This window comes from Octodon degus, unplaced genomic scaffold, assembly GCF_000260255.1.
Source record: "Octodon degus isolate 3935 unplaced genomic scaffold, OctDeg1.0 scaffold00022, whole genome shotgun sequence".
Taxonomy (NCBI): Eukaryota; Metazoa; Chordata; class Mammalia; order Rodentia; family Octodontidae; genus Octodon; species Octodon degus.
Window position 1 is genome coordinate 15,861,358 of NW_004524598.1, and position 15,542 is coordinate 15,876,899.

Here is a 15,542-nt window from a genome sequence, read left to right on the forward strand (position 1 = left end):
GCAGGGATTACAGAACTGAGCCACAGTGCCCAGTTCTGGTTCAAAGAAAGCACGCCTGGGGATCTGGGGCTGGCATGCCATGCAGGGCCAGGGATTGAATTTGGGACCTTACACTCTTTTGTGACAGCTATTTAAAATAAAGGAAGTTGGCCGGATGTGGTGGTGCACGCCTGTAATCCCAGCACCCAGGAGAATGAGGCAGGAAGAACATTGTGAGTTCAAGGCCAGCTCGGACTGCATAGTGAGATCTTGTCTCAAAGAGATAAATTAAGCGCAGCTGGAAATCAAGATCCTGAGCAAGGAAGACACTTTACTTTTTCTTTTTTCCTGGAATCTGCCTGGCACCAGCTCGGGCGATTTAGGATTTGGAATGAGAACTCAGCTCAAATGTTAGCTTCCTCAGAAAGCTAGAATAACAACTGGGATTACATGAATTTTAAAACGAGGCTACACTGAATTCAGTACTTTCTGAACTTTCTTCCTTTTGGGAACTCACGAGTTCCAACAACTCCAGTTCTGCTGTAGGGCACTTAACAGCTCACTCCACTCGGACTCTGCCGACAGGCTGAAGAAGGAAGCCCTCTTCTATCCGGAGGTATACTGGTCCCTTGCGCAGGGTTTAAACAGCTAAAGAAACCTAACTATTCGAGTGACTGCCCATTTGGTCCTGGGGATTTCTGACTGTTGGGCTTTATCATAGTTCCCCTCCCTAGAAGAGCCTCCGGTTCCGGCTTTATTCAACACAAGTAGCCATTTCTCTAATTACGTGTACATGGATTCAGGCTGTGTGTACTTTTTTGTTTCGGGCACCTTCCCTTCAGCGTGTGTATAGGACTCATGTTTTATCTGTATTGTCCATATATCAGAAGCTTTTTTCTTTGTCTTACTGAGTGGCTTTCTATGCTGTGAATATTCCACAATTAATTTATGTATTTTTTTGGTGGATATTCTGCAGGTTTCCATGGTGTGTTCATTAGGAGTACAGCTGCCATTAGCATATATATATATATATATATATATATATCTTTATGTATTTAGTACAAGATCTTACCACACAGACTGGACTCTAGTGATTCTCCTGGTTTCAGCCTCCCAAGAGCTGGGATTACAGGTGTGTGCCACCACGCCCGGTCTCATCTCAGTGTGCCCCTGGGGTGGGGCCCACATAGCAGGCTGGGATCACACCCCAGTCCCTGCGCAGGCACTTTAGTTGGCAGATCTATCTGGCCAGCCTTGTCTTTTTTTTCTTGAGTAAATGCCTATGCGTGAAAATGCTGGATCATAAGATAAATATGGCTGTAACTGCGTGAGAATCTGCCAAGCGGGCCCTAATTGCTTCATGTTGTTCCTTCAGTATTGCCAGTCATTTGTGCTTGAACCATTCCAACGGGGGTAGAGTAGTATCTGCTGATATTAATTTGCATTTCTTGGCGACGAGTAATGTTCCACACATTTTCATTCTTTTTGTGATAATTCATATATGTTGTAAAATTGTAAATTTTTTTCCTAGCGTTTTGTCTTGCCCTTAAAACAGATTTGTTGTTATTGTTGAATCGAAGGAGTACTTTGTATGGTCTACAAGCAGGATTTTTTTTTCATGTGTGTGCTCCATAAATATGTAGAGATCTCTAATCTGTGACTTGACTTTTCATTTTCTTGAAATGGTTATACATCCCTTAAGTGAAGTGTTGGACACTAGAATTGTTTCAGATTTTAGAGTTTTTCATATTTTGGGATATTTGCATAGACCACTGGTTGAGTATCTCTAACCTCAAAATTTGAAATCCAAAAATACTCCAAAATGAAACAAGTTTTCAGATTTCAGAGCATTTTGAATTTCGTGTTTTTGGATTAGGGATGTATAGTGTCTTTTGATGAACGGAAATTTTACTTAAGTCCAGTTTACTTCTTTTTGCTTTGAAGATAAGTGTCTGTTATATCTTAAAAAATCTTTGCCTTCTTCAAGGTTATGAAGATGTTTTGTTGCTTTTCTTTTCTAAGGATTGCTTAGTTTTAGCTTTTATGTTTTGATCTGTGATCATGTTGTTAGTTTTTGCTTGCAGTGAGGTAGGGGTCAAATTTTATCTTTTCAATATAAAACTCAATTCTTCCATTAGTTAAGATGACCAGCATTTCTGTCAGTGAAGTAACTCAGTGCTGTATTTTCTTTAGAAATCAGTTGGCATTACTGTTTGCATGGTATTTCTTTTTCTACTCTTTTACTTTTAATCTATGTCTTTGTAATTTTTTTTAATAACATATCCAGGAATTTTTAAAGTGTGTTTTTACAATCTTTGCATTTTATTAGGATTTTTTTTTAAATGTATTTTGTACAGGGTCTACAGGGTCTCACTATACAGATCGGACGCGTAGTGATGATCCTCCTGTTTTCAGCCTCCCAAGCAGTGGGGTTATAAGCATGCCCCACCATGCCCAGTCTCAGTCCTGTCAGTGTGCCCTGGGGCGCGGGGCTGGCATAGTATGCCCAGGACATCAGAGTCTCAGTGCCTGCCTAAGCAGGTGCTTTAATCTGCTGAGCTGTCTGGCCGGCCCTTAATTAGGATTTTGAGTTCATTTATAGTTAACGTAAATCTTGATCCAGTTGTGTTTTGCACTTATTCCTAGTCTGAAATGCTTCTGGATTTCATTATGAGGTCAATGTGAGTGATAAATTCCATAGCTTTTGTAATCCTTTTTTAAGGGTTTTGATTGCACACAGGTATTATATTTTCTAATTCTCTATAGTAGTTTTATGTAGGTGTGGGTTATACAGAAAATTTTAACTCCCAACCTATTAGATGTCAAATGTGCTATGTTCCTGGTCTCACAACACTGAGGAATGAAATCACAAGCCAGAGGAGGAAGTTGGAAGAATTTCACTGGGAATAAGAAGAACTCGAAAGGGCCCGCCAAGATTAAAGCACCTGCAAGCAGGCACAGGGCTATAGGGTTTGATCCCCGGGCCTGCCAGTGCCGGCCCTGTCCCCGGGGCCCACTGAGATGGCAGTTGAGACTGGTATGGTGGTACACGCCTCTTGGGAGGCTGTAAACAGGAAGATCACTACAAATCTGATCTAGTAGTGAGACTCTGAACACCCTGTAGACCCTTCCCTAAAATACAGAAAACCCGAATTTCCAGGTGGGGTCTGTAGTGGGCAGCCACTAAAGTCTTGTGAGGTTAATTTATACACCAAAATCACAACATGGGTACAATGTGGATCAAACGCTAATCAGCCTGTAAAATTACTAGCATATTGCTTAGCTAATGCTGATGGAGTAGGGAAATGAGTCACGTGGCAGTGGTATATGGAAAGATCAAAGGAGTTGTCGGAAATGGGGGGAGCGGGGGTCTGGATGTTCTGGTTGCCCACCTAGGAGGCTGGTGCTGAAAGTGCTACGGATTACAGTAGAATCTCAGGCTACTGTTTCTCTCTCATCTTGCCGGTCTTACCAGTGCCCCTTCCTTCCTGGGGCCAGCATCTCCGGATTTGCCTCCAGCTATAATTCTGATGTCTTTATTTTTTTGTGCTAACTTCTTTGGAGGTCCAATCCCTCTCTGGCTGTATGTTAATTTCTGTCTGTTAGCTGTCTATAGTATGGAGAGGGTGTCCCTCCTTCACCTTCATGTTTGTGAGTTACATTAGGAAAAATCTAGTTGTGTTAGGTCACTTTAGCATTCTTGGAAAATATTTTAAGTGTGCATTTATTCAGTCCATAGTTGTTTATGAGTACTTACGTTAGTGCCAAAAACTCTTAATTCAAAGTGCTGGAGATATGGCCATGAGCAGTAACAAGAGTTTAAAAAGCAAAACACTTGCCTTAGCTTAGTGTGATGGTGGCCGTGGGGCAGTGGTGGGCCCAGTGCCAGAGCGCTGAGGTGGCAGGCGTGCGCTTGCATGTATGTCTGTTGCCTTTTATGGCCGTGCTTCTTCAGTCCATTTTATAAGTATAAAATGTAACATATGCAGTTTTGGCTAGAGAAGAAGTACCTGGAAACAATAAAGGGGAGTAGGGAAAAATATTGCAATCTCTTATTTCAAATGAGAAAGTAATATCTGTGTAATAAAGAGGTTGAGGTGCAAAGGACGATAGCTGGCGGAAGACTTTTCCTCTGAAAGAACAGTTTGGTTTAAAAGGGTGCCCAAGAGGTAGCTTGGGCATCTAAGCACCTGCCTGGCAAGTGCAAGGACCCGGGTTTGATCCCCGGTACCACATACCTTGCCAGCCTTGGAACTCTGGCTGCGCAGTGCTGACCCCCAAAACCTGGCGTGGTGGTGCACACCTGTAATCCCAGCACTGGGGAAGCCGAGACAGGAGGATCACTGCGAGTCTAAATTGTGTAGGTGAGACCCTGTTCAAGATAAATAAATAAATGATTAAAAAATAAAAATTAAAAAAAAAAAAATAAAGGGTGCCCAGTTCAGTGATCTGTGAGTGGAGCCTGAAAGCACAGGCTGAAGCCTCATTTTGCTGTGCCCGTCAGTGCCCGGCAACCTACTCTTCAGGAAAACAAAACAAACAAAATTAAAGGCCTTGCTTTGTGTTGTTTGCTGATTTCAGTGGTGTGAATACTTTTGTGACAGGGTTAATGAGATGGAGTTAAGATTCTATTAGGCGGCAGGGCCAGAGACCTCACAGTGGAGTTGGGAGGCCAAAAGCGGAGTCTGCTGAGTTACGAGGGACCTCATAAAGCTGTGTGCCAGGGGTCTGCGGCCACCTGAGACCTCCGCAGAGTGTGGTCAGCAGGCCCCTGGTTCAAGAGCACATGGACCCTGAGCGCACGCCTGTGAACGGACCTCCAGGTCACACCCATGCGTTATGCTTGGAGGAACTGAACCCAGGGCCTCTGCCCAGCTGCATCCTCAGGGTCTGGCTGAGTCACCAAATTGTCCAGGCTAAGATCTTCCTGCCTCTGCCTCCCAGAGTGCTGAGATAACGGGCGTAACACCACGCCCAGCTGTGCATTACCTTTTTTTGTTGTGCTTCACTTCGATGATCTTAGAACATTTGAAGATTCTGGCACAGTTGTTTTGTAGGATATTCTTTCATTTGGGTTTTTGTGTTTCCTCAAGATAGATTTAGGTTGGGTGTCTTCAGCAGGGATGTCCCAGTGTTTCTGTGTTCTCACTGTATCTAGCAGGGGGCACGTGACTTGGTTTGCTGTGTTACAGCTCATGTCCACCTTGAACAGCCAAGTAAGGTGATACCTGTTGGGATTCTGTATTTTAAAATTACTATTTCTTTGTAATGAAAAAGTATAATAGGGATATGAGACTGTAAGTACTGTCTCTATTCCTTATCAGGTTTTACTTTTCTTTATTTGCATTAAGAAAAGCACACAGATGTTGCTTTTTACTTTTTGAAATCAAGTTATGCCTGATGCAGCTGGGGAAGCCCGACCCCATGGGGCATCCTCTTGGGACATTTCCCTGTCATTCTTTATTTCCTCAGTTTCAAGGTGTTCTGGGCTTGTGTCCTCTTCCTTTTGTTTCAGAACTGTTGGACTTACTTTTCTTCAGGAATCATGGTGATTTATTTTGTTTTAGAATAATTTGGCCTTTAGAGACCCAAACCTGAATACTAAAGTGTACTCATTATGATCTGGTATAACTTTTCCCAGAGACAAGCACTTGTATGTACATGATGTTTATATATTGTTGTGGCTCCTGTGTAGATGTCCCCCCAAAGCCTCATGTCATGGGCGGAGCTTGTTAGAAGAGGCTTGATGTAGGATGTGGGAGTGTGGATTAAGGCTCTGTTCCTGGGATTAAGGGGGTATGGTGCTGGGTTAGCTCTGGAGGAGGGTAATGGGAAGCCCTACCATGGGCATGAGTGGAACCACCCCAAAGGCTTGTAGCCTGGATGGGAAAGGGAGGCCACCGCTTCCTGCCTGCTGTCCGCTGCCTGCTGTCCGCTGCCTGCTGCCCGCTGTCTTCTGCCCGCTGTCTTCTGTCTACTGCCCACTGTGTCAGCTGCCCACTATCTGCTGCCTGCTGCCCGTTGTCTGCTGCCCACTGTGTCTGCTGCCCACTGCCCACTGCCCGCTGCATCCTACCTGCGCTGCTCTGGACTCGTCTGCCATGTCCCTCTGCCATGCTACTCTGCCTTGGAGCCGACTATGGACTGAAGCCTCTGCAAACTTTGAGCTAAAATAAACCTTTCCTCCTTTCACTTGTGGGTGTCGCGTATTGTGTCTCAGTGAAGAACGTAACCAAGACCCACGCGTGTGCATACATACATATAACTGCATTTATACTTACCAACAGTATCTATTTGCATATCGAAAGCCAGCTATTTGCTCACACAAGATGTTTCTAAGTGCAGTCCACTGCCATAGCGTCCATTTTCTCCCTTTCTCTCTGTACCTTTTTCCCGTACATGCGACTCCCGGCCCTCACTCACCCCAGGACTTTGATTTCCCTCTTGAGCCCCCTCTGGGTAACCAGATTGCGCTGGCATCCTTTGCTGCTTCCCCTCCCCCCTCATTACTGACTCATGCATCTGCGTGGACCCTACTTTAAACTGAATGTTTGTATCCTCGAGATGCCTATGTTCAGTCCCAAAGCCAGTGATGGCGAACCTTCTAGAGCTTTCAGTGGTGCAGTCAGCCGGCTGTGTGGGCCATCGGTTCGCCACCACTGCCCTAGGCCCTCCGCCTAACGCTGTTAGGAGGCGGGCCTTTGCTAGATAATTAGGTTTGGATGCGGTCCTGAGGGTGAGGCTCCCATGATGAGGTTGGTGTCCTTATAAGACGAAGAGATGAACTGTGTCTCTGCAGTGCCTTATTTAGGCCATCTAGCAATGGTACGGTGGCTGTCCAAGCACTTGAGCTCAGATCTGCAGGTCAAAACTGTTGAGAAGAAAATTGCATCTCTGCTAAACATACACAGACTTTTCCTTGTCTGCATCCTCGAAAGAATAACAACTGTGTAGGTGGCGTTTACCTCGTATCAGGCACTGAGTAGTGTAGAGACACAGGAGACTGCGCGTAGGTCAGGTGCAAATACTTCGCTGTTTTATGTTAGGAACACGCGCAGCTGCGTTCCATGTGCACCAGGACTCTGAAGGCTGGAGTGTGGGTCCCAAGGGACGAGTATATTTCCCAAAGGTGGCTGGAGCCAAGAAAGCCTCGGAAACCCCACGCTGAGCCGCCTTCCCACCCCCAGTGCAGACGCCCTCCTCACGTGCGGTCCTTTTGGGGACCCTCCTCATCCTGCTAGGTTCCTCACTTCTCTGCCCACTGCGCTTCCCTACCCTCTTAGGTCCTTGCTGTGTGTCAATTCAAGAGTTTGGAGCTGTCTTTTCTTAAAACTGTAGGCTCCTGATAGTCTTGTGTCGTGCCAGGAAGTAGCCTTAAGACTAAGGCTAGTGGGAGGCCCGGCTGAGATTCATAGGCGAGTGCGCGGCCTGCCCGCTCGAGTACTTCTGTCGCAAGGCTCAGCACGTCGCCTCTCGCCAGAGTCCTTTCGGCACGTGCCCTCCCCCTTCCCGAGTTAGTAGCGAGTTCCCCGCAGACCTCCGCTCCGCTCCGCGCCTTGCAGCCTGTGGGAGAGGCCTGCAGCTTCCTCTCGGAGTCTGTACTGGGCTTCCCGTGACTGAAGTAGTGCAGGCCACACACCTGGTGCTGGCGTGTCGCTGGGCTTTGCTTTTGTGTTTTTCTTAAACATGACATGAAAGTTTTTCTTCTTTTTCTCATGTATTTAGTACAGGGTCTATAGGGTCTCACTGCACCGATCGGACTCCTACTGAGTCTCCTGTTTTCATCATCCTGAGCGCCGGGATTACAGCCCGCGTGCCACCACGCCCGTGTGCCACCACGCCTGGCCTCAGTCGCCTCGGGGGCCGGCCGGCAGGGCACACCGGGGATCCAGCCCCAGTCCCTGTGAAGGTTTTTCTCCTGTATCTTTTATTTCGCTTGATTCTGGTTTCCTTACTAAAATCCTGTATGTCAGTTAACAATACTTTACTGATTTACCGTGCCATTAATGCTGGTCTCAGACGCTAGAATAAAACTGACTTGCAGGACTTCCCCGATGTGACGTGAAAGGTTCTTTGACCTGATCCGCGTCACTGAGGATCGGTTTCCCTCGGGGATCTATCTATTTGTGCTGCTATTCTCGAGCGGTTTCACAGCCGCTCTGCAAGGGTTGCAGAGACATCCGTGGGCCTTTTGTTTTTTCTTATTTTATCATGTGGTCTTCATGAACGAGAACTAATGTGAGTTTTACTTTTAATTGTCAGAGAGCCGGAAGGAGGACTTCCCGTGGACGTCACCGTGAGGCCCTTCTCGCTCCGCGTGGTCAGCCCCGAGGGCTGCACCGAGGTCGCGCTGCCAGCAGGGGTCAGGCTTGCGCCGTCCTCCTGCCGCGGGCTGAGCTACGTCTCCGGGGACGGGCTGCACCTGCGGCTGCAGGCGCGGGCGGAGCCCAGCGCCAGTGAGTAAGAGCAGCACTTCTGTTCTGCATTTTCTTTTTAATGTAAATCAAAGGTGGTTTTTGTGTTTAATTGAGATTTTCCCGGGTGAAATGCCTCCCTCGGTGATCTGGAGGAGCTGGAAAAGCGGTGGGCAGGGTCGGAGTCTTTGCCAGCTCTTCCAGTTAGCGGCTATGTGCTTCCTTCTTTTTAGTGTTGTTTTTAAAATATTTTATTTTTAGGGCACTTTTAGGTTCATGGCAAAACCGAGCAGAGACTTCTGTACCGTCTCTTTTGTTTAATTGTGCAGTTTCTCGGCTCATGGTTCAGATCTCAATTTTATATATGGCAATTTTGTTAGGTCCTAGTTGATTTTAAAGCGTTGCATCCAAGCTTTCAGCAACCAGTTTCCCGCGCGCTGTGTGCGACGCATTGGTCTAGGTGCGGGGGAAACAGACAGGAACGAGCTCCGGAGGTCTCTGTTCTCAAGAGGCCTGCGTTCTGCTGCATAGGGACAGACGCTGACCTGATCGTTCTATTTAGGGACTGAGAAGTGCTGTGGGTAAAGCGCAGCAGGCTAAGAGACTAGGGGAGTGGCATAGGGTGGAGCCAAGGGTGGGAGGGAGGGTGCGGAGGGCCAGTCCTAGGAGGTGGCAGGCGCCCATTGCAGTGCAGGGTCCTTGGGAGACTGTTCAGAGGAAGACAGTGATACAAATCCCGAAGTGAAGCGCGCTAGGCCACAACTTGACTTAGATGTCGCTATGCCAGTTACAGTTGCATTTTATAGTTGTAAAACAGTTCAAATTGCATATTAAGAAGTAGGAAATTTTGTAAGAGCGTATGATTATTGAATATAATTATTGGCCTATTGAATCTCTTGCAGTGTAAATAATAATGCTTTGGCGGATTAAAATGTGAAGAAGGGGAACAGAGATCGTAAAAACCTAATACATACTTGTTGTGCTACATATTTGAGAAACATTATGAGGGTCCCTTGCTGCTTCTGTAAGCCTTTCAGCTAAACTGCACGGAGCGGGGAATGGGGTGAACAGGATTTCCTGAGGAGCCGCGTAGGAGATGTTGAGCAGTTCCCTGGCTGGAAAGGAAAGAAGACAAGCAGCCTCTTATCACTTTTGCCTAAGAGTAGTTTCTGCTGAAGTTCTGAATTAGTGAAAGCTAGTTTACGTCGCCCAGTTGGCTGTGGGAGCAGGAGGAAGGGAAAAGAAATGTCATGGACCTGAAGTGGCAGTGGGAACAATCATGGAAAAAGGATGAGGTCACCAGGATGGAAAAAGAGCAGGCTCCCTGAAGGCCCTTAACAGCGGGCTGAGGAGACACTGCTTGGGAAGAGGCTGTGGGAGCCTGGACCTTTGTCATCATCACCTTGCTCTTTATAAGCATTGACTGCAGCAGGAATTTTGTGTTGAGCCTGGAAACTGGGGAGAGGTGGGCATGGAAGCCGCAGTGGCTTCTGGGATTGTGGTTTTAAAGATGGAGGAGTGCTGACCTCGAGGGCTATGGTACTTGGTTGTTGCCTACCTATATTGTATAATTGTGGACATACAAAAAGCAAGACTGCAATCATTTAAATTTTTTAAATCAACAAATACTATTTAGGGCAAATAAATGGGGTGCCATGTGCTAGCTAGCTAGACCATTGTTTGTCCTCGGTGGTCTCTCATTTCTTTACACTTTTGAAACATTTTGCTCAAAAATCAGAAATGGAAAACTTTCAAAGGCTTGTTCCATGGTGCATGAAAGTATATGCAAAGTAGATTCTGCGGCACTTAATTGCTTTACTGCTCTTCACATAATAGGTGTAGAATAAATATTTGCTGTATGAATAAATATTAGGGAGTTGAATTCTGATTTGGATTTAAATCAAAATGTGTGGTAGGAACTGACTTTTGAAACTTAACATTCAGTGATGTTTCAGGGCTTTGTTCCTTTTTTTCTAAGTTGACTTTTGTTGTTGTTGTTTTGAGGCAGAGTCTTACTCTGCAGTTCAGGCTAACCTTGAACTCACTTTGTAGCCCAGGCTGGCCTCAGACTTGCAGTGATCTTCCTGCCTCAGCCTCCCGAGTGCTGGGATCCCAGGTGTGCCACCACACCCAGCCTAAAGTTGACTTCTTAAGTACAAGAACTCCCTCGTAAGGTCCACCATACCAGATGTCATATGTGCACTATTTCGAGTGTAGGGTGAGCCACATCGTAAGCCCTGAAACAGAAACGGTTACAGTACCTCTAGTGCCAGCTTTGCATGTAGTCACAGCGTGTTGCTCTTCCGGGACTCCTTGGTTATTAGGAAGTTCTGGCTTTAAACCTGACCCAGCAGCCAGCAGAGGGTAGTGTTTCACTGAAAATTGGTTTATTAGTTCTGAAAATATTTTGGGTGCCTCATCTGGGTGTCCTTTTTATGTGCTCACCGTTAAATAGAAATCCTCTGCTTTACCTGGATGCTATAGGAATTTATGAGCACCCTTTAGAAATTAAACTACAGAATTTTTAATTGCAAAGGCTTAGACTTTCTCACATCAGTGTTTTAATCCTTAAAATACACACAAAGCAATAGAAACCAAATTCGGAATGCTTGTTTTTAATGGCTACAACCTCATTTCTTCAGCTAGAGACAATATTTTAATGTTTTCATTTGAAGGAAAATTTCCTTTTTTCACAAATGAAATAACATAACTTCAGGGTAGTCTGCTTATACTGCCATTTCACATAGTATAGGAAGTTTTTTTTTTTTTGTTGTTTTTTCTTTTTGCGGAACCAGGGATTGAACTCAGGCCCTTGTGCTTGCCAGGGAAGTGCTTCTTGCACTGATCCATCTCCCTGGCTCCAGGAAATATGTATTTCTCCCATTACTTTTAACATTTTCTCACTGCTTTCATCAGAAATTGAATTTTCCTTTTGGAAGATCAAGTTCTTCCAGGAGCCATCCTGTCCCCAGGCACCTGGAGGTCCATTTTGTTTGTGTATGTTGGTAATGTGCCAAGGTGGACATAAACCTTGCTAAAGGCAGATTTAAATGTAAATGTACATTTTAGGAACTCTGTTCTTTGCAGTCATGCTGTTGACAGATCATGCCTTGAGATGGAGCAGAGGAAAGCCAGGGCCGGAGGAGGCCAGGGTAGCTGGGGAGCGTGAAGAAGGTGGACCCTCCGCAGTCACCCTTTATCCTAAGCCTCATTCGTAGAACGGGAGGAGTAGCGTTCCCAAACTCCATGCGCAATGGGGCACTGCCTAGCCATGGAGCAGTTTTTGAACTGTCTTTGAAAACACAACATTTGCTTCTGATCAAGTCATCTAATAGTACTAATTAAATGTGTATTTCTAGGTAAATTATAGCTAGTGTATATTGATGGCAAGTTACTGGGGCTAGTAAAACTTTTAAGTATGTCACTATGTTTCTTCCAAGCCTCTGAGATTTGCTATCTCATTGATTTTCTTTCAGCGCTGACTTCAGACTTTCACCAAAGCTCCCCAGCCCAAGCATGCTGCACATTTTACTGCCAGTGCTGCGGCGAAGTCCTAATCAAGGACAGGTAAGGATGCATTTGGAACTGGTTAATTCTGCCTGGTCCTGGCTTTTACCTTCACCAGGACTTTCGAAGCAATTACAAAGGGAACAGTGTGGATGGCCTTTGAGTGCATGGCTGTAACATCTCTTTGACCAAAATCAGCTGCTGGCCTCACCAGTGAGGATGGGTCTGTCCTCGAGGTGAGCAGGGCGGCTGTGGTTGAGCGGCGAAGGCTGCCTTGGACAGGGGCTTGGGCCTCACCGGGGCCTCTCTTCCTGGCAAGAGACACAGAGTCTCCCTCTGGGTTTTGTCCGTTGTGATGGTGACTGAGTTTCCGCCTAAGTGAGTTTTCCACCTCACAGAAGCTTGTGCAGCAGGAATTTTGATCTGAGCTGTTTCTATCAGCGCCTTTCTAAAATCCATTTCCTATTTCCTCCTCTTATTAGAACAGAGCATGCAGAGCACAAATTAACCTTTTCTCAGTGATTAGGTTAAGCTTGTAACCCATTTTTGTGATGTGCTGTGATTACCCTATTGAGGCAGGCAGGACTTTGCTATTTTCTTTGCATTCCCACATTGGCCTTTTGAATTACTCTTTGTCTTCTGTCATCCTCCTGTCAGATTCTTCTTCCTTTTTTTTTTTTTAGATTCTTTTTTCTTTGGTACAAACCCCACTCCCTGAATTTCAACTTCAAATCACTCATAGGCTGGAAAGACAAATGAAAACCTTATGGATGCTGACAGTATTTAAAGAATTTAGACCTCGGCCTGCATGGGTTTCCTGAAACCAGTGCCTATAACTGAAGCTTCGCTGAGCATGAACCCCACTCCTTCTTCAGTGTCTTTGTCTCCGCAATGCCACCCCTCTACCTGTGTTCTCAGGGTAGAGACCTGGTGTTGCCGTGGGTCGCTCCCTGTCTCTCCCTAGAGACGGCCACCAGCTATTTTGGTGGCACCCTTCGGGTCATGGGCTCGCTTTCCTCTCCCCCCAGTGCCATGGCCTTAGTGGTGCCACTGTCTTGTCACTCACCACGGTTGCTGCCGGGCCTGCGCCTGCTTAGCCTTCTCACTTGGCCCTCCTTTGATCCATTACCCCCCCCCCCCATCGCTTGGTTCCCTTTTAACAGGGGTCTCTCTCCCTTTTCCTATTATCTTTTATTTTGTTCTTCAATTTATTTATATTATAGGTTTCTCATATAAGAGAAACCATGCCAAATTTAAGCTGCTGTGTCTGATTTATTCCCTTGTCAGGATGTGGCCTTGAAGTCCTTAGCAGGCCTTCTTCCCTTTGTGGTTTATCCCTCCCCTAATGCCCAGCCCGCCCCTGCGCACCTCGGGCACCCTACTCTCCGTGCTGCTCCAGGGGTCAGTGTCGAGCAGTCCTGCGGCCTTTTCCCCGCTTGTCCCCAGGACCTTGTGGAAGCTGCTCCTTCGGGCGCTCCCCACCCCACATCCTCCCCTGGCTGCTCCCAGTGCTGGCAGGGTGTGCTACCAGAGGCCCCCCGTGGACCTGGCTGGTGTAAGGTGCTCCGCTGTGGTTTATTTTTGCCTGTCTCCGTAATTAAACAGTAACCCCACAGGTCGGAGTAGTCTCACTGATCTCTGCGTTCTTCATTCCCACTCTGTCGGGAGCACAGGGTGTGGCAGCGGCTGGTGTGGGCACGGACGCCACACTGCGTTTCCAGTTGAGCGACTGTGGAACTTACCGACTCGCTCTGTGCCTTGATTTCCTTCTTGAGATAATGTGGATAAGAGTGTGCCTCATCTCCTGGGGATTTGGGGGGGGATAAAATGAGTTTAAGTGTTAATCAATACGTGGTAACTACTGCGACAGTGTTTATCCTTACGTCACTGTCATGAGCGTCAGGGCGCAGTGCCTGATGAGTGATGGGGTCCCAATCACTGTTTCCTGGGTCGAGTGGATGAGACTAGTGTACGTACTTAGGGCTTCCTCCGGGGTTCCTTGTGTGCTCTCTGGTTCTTGACAGTGTTCCAGGTAGACGAGGTGACCCCAATTACACTCGTGTTTGGGGAGGCTTTGGAGGCAGCATCATCAAAATGATTATCTTGAGCAAGGAAGGATGTGACTTTAAATCTACAGAGGAGAGAGGAGCATCTTTGTTCAGGTTGCCCTGGAGTGTGCACTTGGGGACAGGCCCGCTCTACCTGTCCCTAAGGAGCGGTCCAAGGCATCCCAGCCTCACTGCTGTGTAACCACAAACCTTGTCCTCCTTTCAGCCTACTTCAGCCTTTGGCTTAATTCTCAGATGAAGTTTCTGAAACACGCACTCCTATCCAATAATGAGGCGACCAGAAAGCGACCAGATGGAACCTGTTAAATTCTGTGTAGCGGTGTTCCCCGCTACCCTTTCTAGGAGGGAAAGCAGTTCTTTCTTCATCAACTGGTGTTCATATTTCGCTGGAAAAGGATGAGGCTGTGATAGATGCCTGGGGTTCCTGTTCAGGAATTATATCTTCTGTTTCTGTCAATCCTTGCTGCCACCGTGAAGTTAATGTGGAAGGGCACAGCAGCTGACGCTGGTGGACAGCCTCATTTATTCTGCATAGCCAGAGCTTTGGGAGGCCCTGGAGTGTGTAGGCCCGGGGGCGGGACCTGCGTTTTCACTTCAGCTTTACCATGTAGTAGCTGGCACCCCTATTTGTATCATTTCAGCTTCTCATAGGCCTTTTTTTCAAACTTGTCAATAGAGTTAAGGAATGTAACGTGGAAGAGTAAATGCTCAACCAACTCTTTTAAAATGTTTTTATGAACCCCTGTCCCCTTTCAAAGTGTTCTTTTTAGAAAAGTAGCAAATATTCTAGTTCAGGGTTGTTCAAACGTTCTGATTGACACAGTCTATATATATCAGAAAAATAAATCACCTCTCTGAGGTGAGAAACTGTACCTGGTCCTTGGCTTTTTCTAGCAAGGCTCACCTGGGAGCCTTTTCTTGGCACCCCCCCGCACCCCGGGTCTGGACTATAGAAGTCTCTTGACAGATGGACAAATCCTTAGCATGTGGCCGTGGGCCTGCTGTCGTCTCCCTCTTGTGTAGCTTCCAGCAGTGGAAAAGGTTGCTTCCTCTGTCTCAGCACGTAGGTGGCGTGGCGGCCTGTGTGTCTTCTCTTTTCCCTGATTACCTATTGCTGTATATGGAAGCGGGAAGGAGAACTGTGGTGCCCTTTGAGTGGAAAAAAGCCAAAGGTGTTCCAGAAGAGCTTGCAGGAGCGTCAGCCTCGTGTCGCCTAATGGTAAGCATTTTTCTCAGGAAGAGCCTTACAGCCTCAGACTACGTTGACGGATCCCCTGGGAGATCCTCAAGTGGGAGGCATGGCATCGAGCTCAAATCTACTTACTGAGTAGCTAGAAATAAGCTACTTTAATTTTATGGGTCTCTGTTTCTTTATCTATAAAATAAAATAGTTGGATTAGACAAACCTGTCAGTCTTGGCAGCGTGAAACTCCTCTAATCAGTGAGTCTCAAAAAGTTGTAGTTTGAATTTCTGATATTCTTGACTATTTGGATAGTACAGGGCTAAAACTTGATTCTTCCTCCTCCTCCCCCTCCTCCTCCCACTTTTCCCCCCTCCTTCTCCCCCTCCTCC

At 46.6% G+C, this 15,542-nt stretch overlaps 1 protein-coding gene across 1 annotated transcript in view; it reads left to right on the top strand.

Annotated features, from left to right (window-relative positions):
• The first annotated feature begins 6,543 nt into the window (after window positions 1-6,543).
• The window catches only part of Ube3d (ubiquitin protein ligase E3D), a 164,349-nt gene continuing 155,350 nt past the window's right edge, over window positions 6,544-15,542 (top strand). The window contains exons 1-4 of the mRNA XM_023711935.1: window positions 6,544-6,627; window positions 7,318-7,492; window positions 8,223-8,435; window positions 11,870-11,960. Coding sequence (XP_023567703.1) covers window positions 6,544-6,627; window positions 7,318-7,492; window positions 8,223-8,435; window positions 11,870-11,960 — 563 coding nt within the window. The remainder of the gene's footprint in view (window positions 6,628-7,317; window positions 7,493-8,222; window positions 8,436-11,869; window positions 11,961-15,542) is intronic.